This window comes from Atractosteus spatula, chromosome 5 (assembly GCF_055471065.1).
Source record: "Atractosteus spatula isolate fAtrSpa1 chromosome 5, fAtrSpa1.hap1, whole genome shotgun sequence".
Taxonomy (NCBI): Eukaryota; Metazoa; Chordata; class Actinopteri; order Semionotiformes; family Lepisosteidae; genus Atractosteus; species Atractosteus spatula.
Window position 1 is genome coordinate 20,730,634 of NC_142710.1, and position 17,376 is coordinate 20,748,009.

The window sequence follows — 17,376 nt, forward strand, 5'->3', positions numbered from 1 at the left end:
TGTTCTGACCAAAAAAAAAAAAGAAATAAAAACTATCAAGCCCCCTTGTACCTGTTTTAAAGCAAAATATATTATGGCAAAACACAGGTTCAAAGACTAGGTTTTAAATCCATAATAACTATGCATGTCATGCAAGACTGAGTACCCTTTTGTGACAGGCATTTGATGTGCAAACTGTGAAGCACCTGGAAGAAAGTCAGTTCGCAATCTTCCATGCATTTTTATTACAAAAATAAAAAATGCTGCACAATCACAAAGCCAATAAGAGCAAGGAGCTTTCTAAAATAAGAAAAACAAAAATTAAAAAGTAATTTTACTTTGACTTTAGACTTAATTTGATATGAATTTGCTGAATCAAAGTAAAATAAGGTATGGATTGTACAATGTAACCTTCTTATTCACAAATGGGATAACAAAAACACTTTTACAGGGAAAACAATATTCAACAAAGTGGGCAAGCACGGCAACTTAAAATTCACAATAAGTCATGCAAAATATATCATGACAGAAACAAGCATGTGGACTTACGGGTTATGTATGGTAGAATTATGCAGAGAACATACATATATATATATATTTATATATATGATATCTTAAACATTAACTTTAGTTTATTTCAGGCAATTATTTAAAAAAAATTAGTAAAGGTTAGTCAAAATATCACACTCACTCATTGCAGGCTCAGCCAGATAGCTGTAGCGCTTACGTAGGGCTAGAGATGCAAAGGTATGGCGGCGCTCTGGTTTTTCAGTCTGCAAAAAAAATCAAAATAAAATACCTATAAAGGTTCTGTGTCAGTAGTTATGTACATTCTTATATATCAAACTGGAATCACCAATATTTTTTTTTCTACACCCATTCAATTTCAAGTTGTCAAGTGTGTATTTTTCACATCTCAGCTCGGGGCCACGAATACTGCGAGCGCACACGGGAGAGGAAGAGGAAGTGTAGGCGGACTGCTCCGGCCCGCCCACTTCGGAGCCCCTCCGCTTTCAACACGTCACAGGCAACACAGTCCTGCATTGGACGCTCAGCACCGACTGGAGGAGAGATGTGCCAATCAATGACAGCACCGCTTGCTGGGCAAGTGCCCAGGAAGCCAGAGGAGTCACTGTGTTGCAGGGAGCCGAGAGAGACCTGAACAGCTAATCCCGCCCGACTCTCGGTACTAAGGAATCCCGGTCTCTGTCGGATAGTAATATGACCCAGGCTTGAACCGACAGTCATAGAGCTCAACCTGTGTTTGGATGTGAAGGAGAAACCATCACGGTGTCTGGTGTCTTATCTAGAAGTGGCTTCATTAGTGGAAGATTTGTTATTGTAGTAATAATCTGCTCTGGGTCTTTCTGGCCTCGTTCACACTTATTAGTGAGGCCCAGGACAATCTTCAAGCCACCTTAAATTTTGATCAGTGTTTTTTTGCGATCTCTCATTCACCTCTGGAAATGAAGGAGGCACAGCGCATCATACTTGAGACTGAAAAGCCAGTATAAATTTCAGCAAAGTGCTTTTTGGGAATGTAATCATGTGACATAACCATGATGATATTGGATGGTACAATAATGTAAAAGAAAGCGGTGAGAGCACTTGTACAGATGTGCATAGATCACAGATACTTTGTTAATTTGCAATATTGTGGGTACAACAGAGCCTTGCAAAAGTATTTACTCCCTCCCAATGATGTGCCATTTTGTTTCTCAACTAACTTCTCAGAGCTTTAGCAAGTCTGTAAGGAAGAATGGGTAAAAATTTCACCATCCTAGTGTGCAGTGTTGGTTTTGGCTTATCCATGAAGACTCGTAGCTGTGACTGCTCCCAAAGGTGCTTCTACTAAAGATTGTCTCAGGGGGGTGAATACTTATGCAATCTACATATTTTAGTTTTCCGCAGATTTCAAGTTTCAAAATATTCATTTTAGAAAATGCGTGAATGTCATTTATAATTTAAAATATTGTATATTATTGGAAGGTGGTTTACACTTTTCCAAGGCAATGTGGTACTACTACAATTCAAACCCTTTTGGGGCTCGAAGTTATCTGTGGTTTATTCACCACTTTCATTAACAACTGTTTCTCAATATTGTTATTTCCTAATTTCCCCTTAAGACTTCAAATGAACACAGGCCACCAAATGTCTTCAAAGCCAAACAAGATTGAATGTTTTTTTTTAAAGTGCTTTTTAACATTTTAGGGTTCAGACCCATTACCAACAACTATCTTATGACAATTTTATTGTCAAACTAATTCACATATGTGAATAAATTAATTCAATTACGGTGTCTCTGAGCAGTGCTTTATAAAAGATATCTTAACTGATCTAGATTTTTGTAAGTATTATTGTATGCTAAACAATATATATTTCCTAGATCTGCATTGTAACATTTGATAAATATACACATTTACCAATCAAGCTTTTCTTCATATTGGCATCCAACAGCCTGACACATGAAACAAGATAAATTTTACTTTCCACTTGCACCATTTACTGGACCAATTCCATAAAAAATACATTAATACCTGTGGTGATGTATCCATACTGTTGAAAACCAAATCCACAGATTCTATAAGTGCCATTATAAGGGAAATATGAGGAAGCTGCACTGGCTTTGCTCGTTTTCTAGATACAATTTCATTCCAGCTTGTGGATGGCTGAGAACAACCAGGCCAATTCATGATGGAACACACATACCAGTGACTATACTGGAAAATCTTTACATGAGGTATTACAACAGCTTTTATTTTAGTTGTAATGGAAGCATTTTGCAACCACAGTAAGTGAAAGTTAGTTATAACTGTAATTTTTTTTGATAGAGTGTAGTCTACAACAAAATATCATGAAGCATTTCTGTCACACTAGTTCAAAATTACACGACACATATAAACTAATTTATTAAGAATTTTTATTAAACTTAAAAGCTAACCACTGATATTATGAACTATGACTATAATTATAGCTATTAGTGTTGACAATATTAAATGGCTGTTTCACATGGTGAACTTCACAGCTCCTGTTTATTTTCCATTTGTTTCCATTTTGCTTGTTGGTGACTTTGGGAGTGTTTTGTTATCTAAGTATTCTTGCTTGTGTTTTGATAGGAAAGGCAGCTCACAATTTAGGTCACATATAGTACATTAGTGCAACTCTGGCTCTGCAATTGCTAACCCTGCGCAGCAATCACAAAGGAGGCCCCGATTTAAGTCAGCTCGGGGCCGCCTTAAAACATGAGAGTGAATGGACTAGAGCTGTCCTTGAATAGCCTGCCATTAATGATGCAATGAACAGGGGCAATGAGTAACTTCATTAACTGGTTTTACCTTTGGGGATATTTGTGTCTACACCATGGGCAGTACTGCTGCTCAGTGAATGCATCTTTTTCTAAAAGAATTACATTTTCAAAGAGATAAACCACACTTCATGCCTTCAATGGAGTGTATACAGTATATTACCTCTTCATCTTGATCGGACTCCAATTCCTTTTGGTTCCCAAGATGCATTGCAGAAACAGGGAATAATACGATGGACAGTAGGGAAAAGAAATATCAGGACATGAAAAGGGAGACTGAAAGCACACAATGTAAGCTTATACCTCAAAGCCAGCAAAAAAGGAAAACATTTATTGCAAAGTAACACATAAATTAAAATCAATCTACACAGCACATAAAGCCTATGAACCATCAGCCAAGCATGAGTAATAAATAAAAAAGTCCCAGTCAGAAAAAAAAAGTTTAAGACACAGCCAGAACAAAGGACCAAAGAGGCTCATAACAGATAAAAGTCACAATCAGAGGATCTGCTACTCAGGGTGTCAGTTTATTGTTTGCTATGTGACACAATATGGTTACAATGTACCTTTTTGTGAGCAGGCAGTGTAATATTTAAGTTGCAGACTGCAGTCTGTGGAAGTCCTTTAGTAGTTTTGGGCTCTTTGAGGAATGACAATCGCCCACACGGCTCTTGACTATTGTCTCTAACCTGTGGAAGCAGAAAAGCCTTAAAATGAGACACATTCTCTAGAAAAGCAAATGCATGACTATGTGAGACTAATGTTTGCTTTCTGCTATACAACTACATTCAAACTAACATTGTAAGATTTTATCAGTTATGAATCTGACAGAAATTAAAAAACACATATAACATATATAACTACATTATACAGTATATTACATAAGGATTGTGGTTCAGTTTATGAACATTTATCAGTTATTACTGAGAGCCCTTTTAAAGGATTATTCCTGCTAAACTTATCTCACCCTCACTAACAGAGATCTGTGCTTTTTTCTCTCATGAACTGTGTTTCAGGATTTCCAATTAAGCTGCCTGATCCAATTCAGTATGAAAGGGATCAGGATTATTAGCGGTAAAAGTCTTTGGATAAAAGGAGATTGAAAATGGTGTTACTAAGAGCATATGACATATTTTAGGAAGCTGTTAAGTCAATCGATTTGGTAAGCTAATAGGTAATAAGTTGTTAAACTAGTTGAATGCATCATTCTGCTTCTTGCACAGTATCAGCCACACACATCGCCGCCAACTTTTGTGATGTTAAGAATTTAGGAATGCTATATATTACCTTCACACAGAAGGGAAGTCTGTTTTCTTTGAAGGCATAAAAATTAAAAATCAGCTGTTGCCCCGCTTTTGTCAGAGAAACCAAGTTACCATAGCAATCCACATAGATGGGCTTCCCTTCCAAAACCTGCAAAAAAAGCAGGCCTTGATTATTCATTAATGTAAAAAAAGAAAAGAAAAATGTTGTGTTCTGTCTGTTAAAGAAAGATAAGTGGTCTTCGAGGTTCACTGTTCCATAAATCACACCGGCCTCAGGGCCACTGGAGTGAAGTGCCTGTTGTGCAGAAACAGCCGACATGAACGGCATCCTGGGTAAGATAACTAGGGCTGTCAATAGTCTGGCTGAGACAGGATAAAAATCTAATGATGAGTGTTCAAATCATAACATTTACAAACTACTTTCTAAAAAGCTGTTCCTGCAGTGAAGATATGCTAGATATGTTAAAAATACTATTTTATACATGGTTTATTAATTTATGGCGTTTCAGTGAATTCACCCTAAAAAACAGTATTTAGGAACAAGAGTGCAGAATAAGTCTCAATATTTCATATATTTCAAATTCTAAACATCTTCCTTTTAAGCATGGCAAATTGAGCATAAAATGCAAAACCTAAAGAATAATATCTTTCGAAGATCCAAACAAACCTCTATATCCTTGCTCCTGGCAACTTCTTCAAAATTCTCCTGCTGCTCCAGAGTCTTGTCTACTTTGTCGTCAGTCATACAAAAGCATCGCAATCGGGCCTCCACTGGGTCATTCATTTTGGCAAAGACCACAAATTTCGCCATGTATGGAACACAGATAAGCTCCCTGTAGAGCTGGGAAGCTAAGCCAACAGTTTCTGGGATCTGATGGCAGTCTGCAAGCCAAAACCTAAAAGAAAAAAGGGGGAAAATATGTAAAAGTGCAATTAAAACCAAGAACTAAAAGCACTTCTTTACACCAAAGGCTACTGGAGTCTGAAACATGCTGTTCATCCATGCTGTTGACGCAGATACCCTGGCTTCTTTCGCTGCTAGATGAGATCCTTGGATCAATTAGCTACTAACTACCAAATAATAATAAAAATAATAATTGCTTACACTTATATAGCGCTTTTCTGGACACTCCACTCAAAGTGCTTTACAGGTAATGGGGATCCCCTCTACCACCACCAATGTGCAGCCCCACCTGGATGATGCGACGGCAGCCATAGTGTGCCAGAACGCTCACCACACATCAGCTCTCAGTGGGGAGGAGAGCAGAGTAATGAAGCCAATTCAGAGATGGGGATTATTAGGAGGCCATGATTGGTAAAGGCCAATGGGAAATTTGGCCAGGACGCCGGGGTTACACCCCTACTCTTTTCGAGAAACGCCCTGGGATTTTTTTAATGACCACAGAGAGTCAGGACCTCGGTTTTACGTCTCATCCGAAGGACGGCGCCTGTTTACAGTATAGTGTCCCCGTCACTATACTGGGGCATTAGGACCCACATAGACCACAGGGTGAGCGCCCCCTGCTGGCCCCACTAACACCTCTTCCAGCAGCAACCTTAGTTTTTCCCTGGAGGTCTCCCATCCAGGTACTGACCAGGCTCACACCTGCTTAGCTTCAGTGGGTTGCTAGTTGTGAGTTGCAGGGTGATATGGCTGCTGGCAAATGAGCTCTATGGGCCAAATGGGCTCCCCTTGTTTGTAACCTTTATGTTCTTCTGTTCCAGTTGCATTTCACAGAATGATTCAGAGCTCTGTATATGAAATACAGCATGATGTAGCCAAGCAACCAAATGACTGAAGTACTAAATAATCTCAGAGGTGCCTGGCATGTGCAGAGGCTTTAAGAGCCAAAGCATATGACAAAAAATAATCTAATTTAAAAGAGGAGATTTCCAAATTCGAAACGCCAAACCGAGCACATGATTTCAACTGAGTCACATCTAACCTTTTTAGAGCACACCAACATTTTTTACATTTGAAATACGTTGAGTTTTTAAGGTCTTGTCTTGTAGACATGTTTGAAAGCTTTTGGGAGAATCTTTCCCTAAAGAAGCCTTACCTGGCAGATACATTTGTTGTAAATGAAACGCAGTCACTCACAAACGTCAGTGGGGTAGTTCCTGTAATGTCCTCCCATTGTGCAGGTGATGTGCCTCCTGTGCACAACAAAATAGCTTGACGATACAGCAACAAAACTCAAATTCTCTGCTTGAAGAAAACTTTGAACCTTCCCTAATACTTCCCTAATTACTAGGTCATAGAACAACATTAAAATAAATTAATTTTGCCAGTTAAGGTAAAACTGTTTTGTTTTGAGTCATCTTAGCCCTGCTTTTTTTGTTATAAACGTTACTTAGTATGCTGACCTAGGCACACATTAAGGCAAAACTTCCACAAGCCAATCCTAAATTCCAAGATCGTCACCAGAGAGCACCTTCCTGTGTGCCAGAAACTTCTTACGTTACTTGGAAAGCTGCCAACATAAATACCAAGTTTGGAAACTACTTGGCAGGGTTATGTTTTAAATTTAATATGGGCCCTATTATGGACATAATACCAGAAATGACCAAGAATTTCTTGTGATCTATAAGACTGACTTCAATCTGTCCTGCTTTGTGTGCCTAATGGAATTTCTGACATCAAACACTATAAATATACATTGTTATTTTTCTTTTTTTTTTGCTAAACCTGCCTGTTATGCTGCACAACAATCGCAGACTTGGGGTAGTGTCTCCTTTGTATCCATTGGTAACGCCTTCTCCAGATGGCGGCGGTACAGGAATCGTCATGGTGATGGGTTTATGAAATTTTCTCCTCCTGGGTTCCACGGTCACAATAGGACTGAACGTGGCCTTATTGCCAAGAATCTTTTTCACAATTTCATCTGGAACTGGCTGAGCCTGTAAAATGATATGGTTGTTATTTCTGGCAGCTGGCACAATATTCTTACTTCAGAATTCCCAAATTCAGTTTATTTTTTACTCTTACTTCATGAATTAATTCTAATTCATGTTCTCACTTAGTAAATGGAATAAAATCCCAAACAAATAAAATTTCAAACCTTCAATTTGGTTGATGAAATTAATTAAAAATTGTTTTTGTTTACCCCTCAATACAATAGTCCTAGCTTTGTTGCATCTATGAGGAACTTGTTTTTTTGCAAAAAAAAGGATTTCACCTATGCCTATCCATTTTCAAGAATCTCCTGGTATAGTTACTCCACATTGTTCAGTGACACATACTAAACAGCAAGGGGAGGTAAAAACAGTGATTGTCCAGACCACTTTTTGGCATCAGACAGATCCTGAAGCACTCAATCGGTTAACGCTAAACTAAACTGTAATTTCAGGAATTTCAAGTTACAGCTGAATGTAAAGTGCAGGTACCTCCTCTAAAATGGAAGTAAAGCTGGAACACTTTCCAGAAATGACACTTTCCTGTGTATGCAAAATCATTTTGAATGAAACACAAGGGAATGTGCAGCCTGATGCTTATGCTTTCTTTTGGCCTGGTCAATCACCATCCTGACACTGAGGGCCCCAATGTGCTCCCTACCTGCAGGCCCACTCTGATCCTCTTGGTCAGCGCTCCCTCCGGGAAGGAGGCCTGCACAAGCGGCACTGTCATGCTGGACAGGACACCCCCTTCTGGACCCATCTGATTGCTCTCCTGCTTAATCCGGGACACCACAGCAAAGTACTGGGGGAAATCCTTAGTAATAATCCGGCAAATACGTTTCTTCTCCAGGTCTTCGGCACTGTCCAGTTCTGTAGAAGCAAACAGTTTTTACCCAAAACGTGTGCTGACCGCAGATGCCAATGTCAGACGGCACATTCCAGAAGTTAAACATTGAGGAAAGCTTGAAAAATTGCAAACAAATTTATGATCAAATTATTCTGGAATTAATTTGCTAACAGCATGGCATGTTTTAAATAGTTCTACATTTGGCTGAGTTTATGAAATCTCCATTTTGTTTCAGAGGCTGAATTAGAAGAAGATGAAACAGGGGTCTCCGCTATTTATGAAATTCAGAGCACTAATAAGGTGCTTCCGCAACACAGCTGTACCCTGTCTCTTATGAGTAAATAAGTCACTTTGCCATCTGGTTTTGTAATTCATCCTGACACTTATTGCTATTTACAACTCCCACATAAAAATATCTCAGTCCCACAGTACTTTGATATTGGACACCTACCTTCATCCATTCCATTTAGAATTTCATTAAGGTCTTCCGATTTGCAGTCATACTGGTGTTCCTTCCACGTTTCTCCGTTTTCGCTCCTCAGAATGATAAGTTCTCTCTCTTTCCCTCTCATTGATCCAAAATGGGGAATTTCCACTATCACAGGGCTGGAAAAAATACACGCATTTAACAATGGCACTCCAAAGCATGACCAAGTAGCGGCATGTTTCTCTTCCCTCTCCGGTTTCGGAGTGGGATACGTCATCGATTACTCCTCGATGCTGGCATGTATTATTCCCAAAGAGGAAGAAAAGATGAACAATGGTGTGGAGCAAAACTCAACACTCTGATCGACTTGCAGTATATAAGTTGCACTCATTATTTCACAGCGGGTAGCAGTTCACAAAACGCTCCATTAAAAAAATAAAAAAGTGAATGCAATTTCACTTGACACCAGATCAAAGCATCAGAAAAGCTGCATAATCCTTTTTAATATAGAGGGACACAAGAGCAATAATTTGGACTAGTAGCAAGGGTTTTTATACCAAATCGTATCTGTGAAGAAAAAGCTGAAGAAGAAAAGTCAGTGAGTTTACATGATTGTATTAAAGTGTTGCTATGTTTACCCAAGGATAATGCAGCACATCTCAAATGCCACATTCCCACTTCCCATATCTGACAAACAAGCATCTTTAGAAATAAAATCAACCTTTTGCAGAAGAGAATTAATTTGACTTAACTATCTCCCAGCTAAACTTTCCATTTCTTTGTCTTTTTTTCATTTTTATGTCACAATGCTGTGTTATTTGTTAACCCAGGGTGTTTGAGAGACAAAAGGTTTGCTGTTAAAACTGGTCACTCTCTGACACTGGAGCAACAACTTGGGTGGTGAGCCGTGAGCAAGGTGTGTGTCTGATGGCATCTTTCATTTTTCAAACTGAAATGTCTATATGTGGTCTTTTTGTTGATCCTCCAGCCTTCGAGCAAACCCTTGCGCTTAATGTCTGTGAAAATTACAGTATAGTTACAGTACATAAAAGCCTGATATATTGAGGCAGACTTAAAAAGCAGATTACTAGAAAGACAGCTGAAAACCAATTAGTGTGGACTCTGCAGCTTCTTAACAAATATGCTAAGACAGTATTCTTGTTTAACTATGCAGACTGCAACTTTATTACAGGTAAATGACATTTGCTGTCACGAGTCCAAATCACATGACATTAAAATCCTTAAAGTAATGACAACAAAGCCAGTAAAAAAATGTTTAACTTGTGGAGTCAGGTGGGATTGCAAATCATTTAATTTATTTTAACTTTTTGCTGAGCATTTTCAAGAATCCTGTTAGATGATAAATATAACACTATATTTGATATATATTATTTATATTCTGATTCTGATATATTCTAATTTACATTCTTATTTGATTAATATATTCTATATTACTTTTTTACATTTGCACAATTCTGAAAATTTGTAATATTAAGATTCATTCATTTATAATTTGAATTTTATTGGGTCTCATAACCCTGCTTTGCTTTATGACACAATCTGTGTAGTTAACAAGAATTATACTGTCTAAACCAACATTTAAGTACAAAAAATGATTTTACAATTTAGTGCATGACATTGAATGTAAAAACAAACTGATACAGAGAAGGTACCAAAGATAAAAATGACAGCTACAAAACACATAGAGGGTTGTTATCCTAATTTTGTAAGTACTGCAAATGAATATCAGATTTAATGGATGCTTAAAGAGGTACTACATGCAACAGAAATGCTGCAAATGATTTCTGAATGTTGCAGGTTGTTAAAGGAAAAAACACTAAATATCGTTACCCTGAAAAGCTACATATTTTAAACATTAAGTTGTAGTATTTTATCTGTACTATAGAACATTAAGTACATTAAAAGAACTTGCTATTTGCCCACACCTTCTCCTCCTACACCCCTTTAAAATTTACCTGTGAAGAGGTTCAGAGTTTTAAAGTCACCAGATACCTTCTCCATAACTCAGAGAAATTAAAAGCCTTCCACTGAGGACTTAAATGTGTTTGATGCAGCTGTGGGAGATCAGGTTTACAAAAGTATAAAAAGTAAAGCAGTCATGACAGCAGTATGCTTGCAGTGCATCATGCCTATCAAAGCGCAGAAGGGTTAGCACAGCTCTGAAAAGTCAAGCCACCATGATCTTTCAGTGACGGAAAAATCAACTGAAAGCTTTAGAGAAACAGAAAAAAAATAAATAAACATGGGAGTGACCAAAAAAAAAAAAAACAATTACAAAAAAGAAAAGTAGTAATAATTCGCTCGGACAGTTTGCGTCTTTTCTTAACATTCTCCTACCCAATAAATTTTGTTCCTCGGGGCCCGAGCTGCAGGATTCGGCTAACCATGCTCTCTCCCTCATTAAGAGGGGGGGGGCTGGAGGGAAGGTGCAGTTTACTGAATAACATCCATGCAGCAACAAGAGAAACAAAGAGGGGGATAAAGAACAAACTGTCATTCCCGCAGGGTTCTGTAACTCCCATCTAGGCACTGCTTCAGGAATAAAAATTGCTAACTTCTCAGTGGTTTGGCTGCCTGGCTCCCTTCAGTCCACTTTTCTAGCTGTTTTTTTTGTTTGCAGTCCTCTTTTCCTGACAGACGGAATAACTGGTTCGGCAATGAAGGGTAATGGGGGAGGGGGTGTCGATGTGGAGTGTATAAAACACCTCCTGACCTCCTGCCCTGGCAACCGGACACTGGTGTGGTTCGTGCAGAGCCCTGCGGCCTAGCGTTAGGTGTTCCTGTGTGGCGGAACAGTGGTGTCCAGCGGACGTCCCTCTCCTCTCTCCTCTCCTCTCTCCTCTCTCCTTCTTTTTTAAAAAAACATTCTTTGACTCTTGAAGCCGCAGGAGGTAAAAAAGATGGTGGGCCATGGCATGGGTCAGAAAGCCAGAAAAATAAAAAAAATAATAAAAAAAAATAAATCAGCCCAACCCGACTCACCCCAAAAACTGGGCTCCTGCGGGGCCGACTTCCACCAGCCGGCTGGCAAGTCCCTCTCCCTCGACCATGGGTGGGGGGCTGGCGAGCTTGTGCCTCTTCACCAGGCGGCAGGTGATGCGCGTGGGCGCGGTGCACTTCCGCGGCGGGATAATGATGCGCATGCCGTTGTGGCGGCTGCCTCGCATGGATCCGCCGCGAGCGTCAACCATGAAACTGACCAGAAACCTGGAGGGGAAGGGGGGGGGCAAACAAGCGGTGTAGGGAAACGTCCAGTTATTTCACTAAACCACAGAGCCAGTGTCCCGTGTCGGGATTCTACAGCCGAAACGTACGTTCAGCCTCTTTATTTCCAAAGGAAAAAAAAAAGAGAAGAGAGAAAGAAAGAGAGAGAAATGGTGCTTTTGAGTTTTCAGCCCTGGCAGTGAACCCACCTCTCACTCCATCATTTCAAAACAGTAAGTCTGTTGCAAATTTACCTCTCTCTGCTACGTTCGAAAGGCTTGAAATCACACCAACAGGAGAAATTTAATGGGGAGCAATGTGGTTTAACACAATTGGAAAGAATTTCTAAGGAACGCTGCCAAGGTTAAGCACTCAAGATCTATAGCTCTGAAGAGTGAATTAAAATTAACTGGTCAGTAATGGAATTAACTCTATATAAATATTAGAGTTCATCCAGATTTTTTGTTTTCTGACTGAAACTCTTCCTTGTATATATTTAGATCCTGGGACATATGTAAATTACATAAGTACATCATAAAACTGTTAATAACATAATAACAGTTATCATGTTATCATGATAAAATTATCATGTGGTTAAACACATTATGCTTTATAATAACAGAGTAATTCTAAATAAGAGCCTTGCAAGTAGCAAGACATTTATAAATAGAAGTTTAGGATGCAACAGATGCAGTTTAGATGGCCAGTTTAGATGGCGTTTTGAATTTCTCACCTGTAATTGATTTGGGTGTAGAAACACCAAATATTGATGTTTTACATTTTCTTTTTACAAAAACTTGGGCACATCTCTTATACTCCTTCAATGATTTAAACTTACATCTTAACTATTTTATTTTTTAGTTAATATTGATTAAATATGACTAATTCATAAATGTCAAGGTTTAAAACTATTTCTTCCAAATAATTAACCATATAGAGTGCTTTTTAACTAGGGCTGAGAAAACTACTTCATAGGTAAAAAAAAATTCATTATCACAGAAATAACTCTGACCAAATATTCAGTCAGAATTTACTTATTAACTTACAGTACAAAGCAGTCACTTTTATCATTGCATTTTGCATATTTGAGGGGTTAATACATAGATATTGTACAAAGGTGCAGGAGATTTCAAGCAGGTGTGTAAACCTCACTAGGACATGCTGTTGTTTCCTTATATCTTGTATTAAACTTTTAAGCCCTTTAAGATACACCTTCTTAACAAAGCGCATCCTTCCCAGGGGATTTGCAAGTACTGCTACAATGGGCATTTACTCTACGTGAAAGACCAAACAGATGAAACAGACAGTCAGACAGGAAAAAGAAACAGCTTGGTAACAGGACAGAATTATCACCTTGAGTCATACTGGGGAAGTGGAGAGGAAAAGCTGCAAAATAAAATGAAACAATGTAGAAAGGCAAAGTAAAGAAAGACATTATTGTCATTATTCTGATTAATATCGTTATGATTATTGTCATTTGAACTACTCTCATGAAGCAAATAAGAAGCAAGCAAAAGAAACTGCACTGAGCAGGAGGAAATGAACGATTTCACAGGGTGAGGCACGAAAGAAAAGAAGGACTGCAGTAAAAGCAAACAAAACCCATCAGGTGCCTGATAATTAATGTTTATCATAAATAATTAGTTTGCTATTCAGTTTTACACACAAAGATATACTTATTGATACAAAACGTGAAAATATCCCTTGCTGCCTCTCCAAACTTGTGCAGTTATCACTTCAGTGCCTGACTTTGTCCTATGGCTTATGATGGCCAGCCCAGTCATATCATCCTTCTACTTCTCTGAATCTGATTGAACATACCACATGGCAAACGTAGAGTCCTGGTGTAAAACTTTAACACTCCATCAGCTACTTTATATACAGTACTGCATTGCACTGAGCAGTAACCTAACAAGCTTAAACAGACCAATGCTGTAAACACACAAGTTTTCCTCCTGCTCAGCAGTTTGGCACTTACCCAGAATGAATAGGACTGGAAACAAGGTTCACATTGTCAAGGGTATCTGCAGCCCAGCTGTACCGTCTCAGAGAGTCTGAGTCATATTCCCTTGTCACAGTCAGGTGCTATAAAACACGAAAACTTTCACTTAGTCTTTTTTTTCCAAGATTCATTTCAAAACAAAGGGTTTTATGTTATCCCTGAACGTACCTGCATTTATAATCAACAAATGCTCGTCTAAGCTATATGAAGGTATAGGTGTGTTATTGTAGCAAATGCCAGATGTTTAGTAGCAACAGAATTTCAAACAGAACATATTGATTAATACTGCAAAATGATTCTTTGATAATAATTCTTTTAAAATGCTACAGAATGAATTATATGGAAAGAACACCTGATTGTCACGTCACTTACATCACACCCTTTGTCATCGACTTCATTAAAAGGAATTCAAAAAAGGGGACCTTGTTCAGTGAATTTCATCAGTCTGAATTGTATCCCATGATCAGCTCAGCTGGACTGCGTTCAAAGTAGTTACTGAAATTAATTATTCACATTTTGTATGCATTCAGACTTGTAGGGAATGAGAATGCACATAAATGAGTTGATGACAAATACACTGTATGTCAGCGATCTTTCACTGAAGGCTTCTTCAGAAGGAGGCTGCAGTGGTTCAGAATGAGGCACTTCTTCCCCATCTTCCTCATCATTACCCAGAATTCTCTAGCAATTTTCACCATACAGGTATGTTGTACAGGGTATAGCTTTCCACAGAAATCCTACCCACCATCTGTGGGGTGTATTGAAGAATTGTATTGGGAGGCATCCAACTCAACTTAATAGGCAAAACCAGCTGGTTAATGGCTTGACTTGACAGATTTAAAAGTCTCTCCTAGCTCTTCGGCAGCTTGAAAGAAGCTTTGAAAACCTGCAGACACATTGACCCTTCCACTCCTGGGAGATCATGTCCCTCCAGTGAACCAGAGGAAGAATATCGAAGAATGAACCCAGGAGACCCCACGATGTCAAAAGCGAGAAGCAAGAGTGTGGAACAGAGCTCTCCAGGACCAGAATGCGCAGTACACGGACAGACATCTCCACAGACAACACCAGCTCAACCTGCCAGAATGTCTGCCTTATTGGACATCAATAAGCTCCTAGGCTCATGTTAGATAAGCATTCTCAACTGTCAGGGACAACCAATGAAATTTTAATATTTTGACACAAACATGTCAAGAGGTGCAAATGGCAAAGAGTGGCAAATGACATTTTTAAGAATTCAGGTTTGCACAAAATAATACCATAATGACATAATAAAATGCTGAAATCATTGTGAAATTTTGTTAGTTACACTGATGTTACCATTTTAATATCCCCCAATACCTTTATGTAACACTACCACTAAGTTCCAAAGTCATGCTCTTTATATAGCAAAAAATCTCAACTGTGAATTCTACTAGAATTGTTTGCAAAGCAAAAGGAAAAAATATATATACAAGCATCAGGAATAATTAATTTATGGATTTCTGAAACTACTTGAGGAAAAATACATCCTGAAAACGGAATCGAAAATAAAAAGCAGAACATAAGAAATGACCAAAATGAGGATTCTGACACAGACTGATCAGTAAAGAGAAATGGAAATGGAAAATGTGCAGCAGAGCCAATATTTGTCTGCATACGAGATCCCTAAAACAAACACAGCTGAGAGGAAAGAGTGCAAAGCGATGTACCATGTACCTTATTCTGAGGGTCAATAATGAAGGAAACGTGTTTGCAGACACTCTGAAGCTTCTGAATGAAAAAAACACGTGTTTAATCTCATGGATAACTGTAAAATTGGCAAAGGAACTGAACAATGCTGTTGTTCCTTTAGAAATGAAAAACACATAGTTGGACTTTCAGAATGCCTTTCATGTTAATGCTTATTATCAGTGCAAAATTTGATAGTGATCTCTGCTTGTCAGTGAGTACTTCAAATCTCAGCAGGGGACGAATTATCCTCTGCCTTCAGGAATAGAGGGAGAAATTAAAGGTCTAACATTACTGATGGAATACACATACAGAAGGTCTAACATGTCTGGGCCCTGAATTATAAACACTGGATGCTTCAAAACATTATAATGTCCTACCAGCAGAGTAACAGTGTGTTAGGTACAAAAGAAAAGAAAAAGAAACAATGGTCTTTTAACTGTAGATAGCAATTTAGTCTACAATCTACACTGAAAAAAGGAGAAGAACAAAATGCCAAAGCATTTGTATTAAAAACTACAGCATTTCAGTCCAATTTAGCAAATTGCACCCTGGAGAAAAATAGTTCCTAGCAAGTAACATGTGATTAGTGGAAATAATAACCTTTGAAAGTTGATTCATGCATTTTGAAGCAATTTCAACACACATTTTTCTTGTGACTCATTTAAAGAAACTGATTTTTCATGACTTGCTCGTAGCTTTGAGATTTTTTATTCTTTACTACTAGGGTAGAAGTGAACTATATGCAGTCTTTGCCTGATAATAATGTTGTTTTCCTGCAGTCTCTCTTCTTGGTGGCTAGGCAGTTACTGTACCTTACATACAACTTAGTTGTTTTTTTTTTTCACGGAAAGAGAATCAGGGTTGGAATAACTGCAAACAGATCACTTGTATGTATGGCTTCCTTTGGACATTTCAATGAACTATTTTAGCAGCTGTTGCAGAGTTGTCACAAAATGTGTTGCAAATCAAACTCTGTGGTTGGTTCTGTGAAAAACGGAGGACCAAAAGTATTTAAGACAGAAGTATGGCACACAGCAGTTTCCCATTACTCTTTCAAGAAAGGTCCTGCATATCAATAGACGCTGAACAGAGACATACCGTATCCTTTGTAGGGGCCAGCATCTCCTCAATCATGATGCTGTCTCTTGCGAAGGAGCTTCGGTTCAGAGTGTTGGACCTATCCGAACTGAAGGAGCGTAGGCTGTTGTATTTACAATTTACCATACAATAGGGGGTGACAATGAGATGAACAGAAAAAAAATTGATTACTGCATGCAACTTCCAGGGAGCTGTTGCATAATTTAAAAAACAAATTCCACAGCACTGGACAGAACTTATGAAAAGATGGATGTGAGATAATGGAAGGGCGCGATATTCATTGAGAGGAAAGGTGAAAATCTTTAGGGTTGTGTCAGTCCAGCTAAAAATGCAGGCTGAACTGCAATTTAAAATGAAATGCATGTGGGTGTATAAATGGAAGTTACTTTCACACACACATCAAGACAAAGTAAAGAATACCAAGTGAACACACATATTAAGGAAGGTTTGATATTGTGCCATAGACCATATTGCATTGTCATTTTAAAACACATTAATGAAAACAAATACTTTGACCCATAGAATATCTCATTTACTGCATTACTTTGGATTTGTAGATTATCAGACACACATTAGGCTTTAAATTGATGTTAGGGATAAAGTTTTCCCCTTCTCAAA

General features: G+C 38.4%; 1 protein-coding gene across 7 annotated transcripts in view; it reads right to left on the minus strand.

Moving 5' to 3' along the window:
• The window catches only part of ank3b (ankyrin 3b), a 159,373-nt gene that overhangs the window by 22,520 nt on the left and 119,477 nt on the right, over positions 1-17,376 (minus strand). For 4 of the 7 annotated variants that reach the window (XM_088916637.1, XM_088916635.1, XM_088916634.1 and 1 more), the window contains 11 exons: positions 16,759-16,861; positions 13,924-14,030; positions 11,724-11,948; positions 8,745-8,899; positions 8,105-8,316; positions 7,242-7,449; positions 6,609-6,705; positions 5,216-5,444; positions 4,571-4,696; positions 3,850-3,972; positions 671-752 (listed from right to left, as the gene is read on the minus strand). In XM_088916637.1, coding sequence (XP_088772763.1) covers positions 671-752; positions 3,850-3,972; positions 4,571-4,696; positions 5,216-5,444; positions 6,609-6,705; positions 7,242-7,449; positions 8,105-8,316; positions 8,745-8,899; positions 11,724-11,948; positions 13,924-14,030; positions 16,759-16,861 — 1,667 coding nt within the window. Of the gene's footprint in view, positions 1-670; positions 753-3,446; positions 3,474-3,849; positions 3,973-4,570; positions 4,697-5,215; positions 5,445-6,608; positions 6,706-7,241; positions 7,450-8,104; positions 8,317-8,744; positions 8,900-11,723; positions 11,949-13,298; positions 13,332-13,923; positions 14,031-15,645; positions 15,700-16,758; positions 16,862-17,376 lie in introns of all 7 variants that reach the window. The other 3 variants (XM_088916638.1, XM_088916636.1, XM_088916633.1) reach the window with 3 other exon arrangements.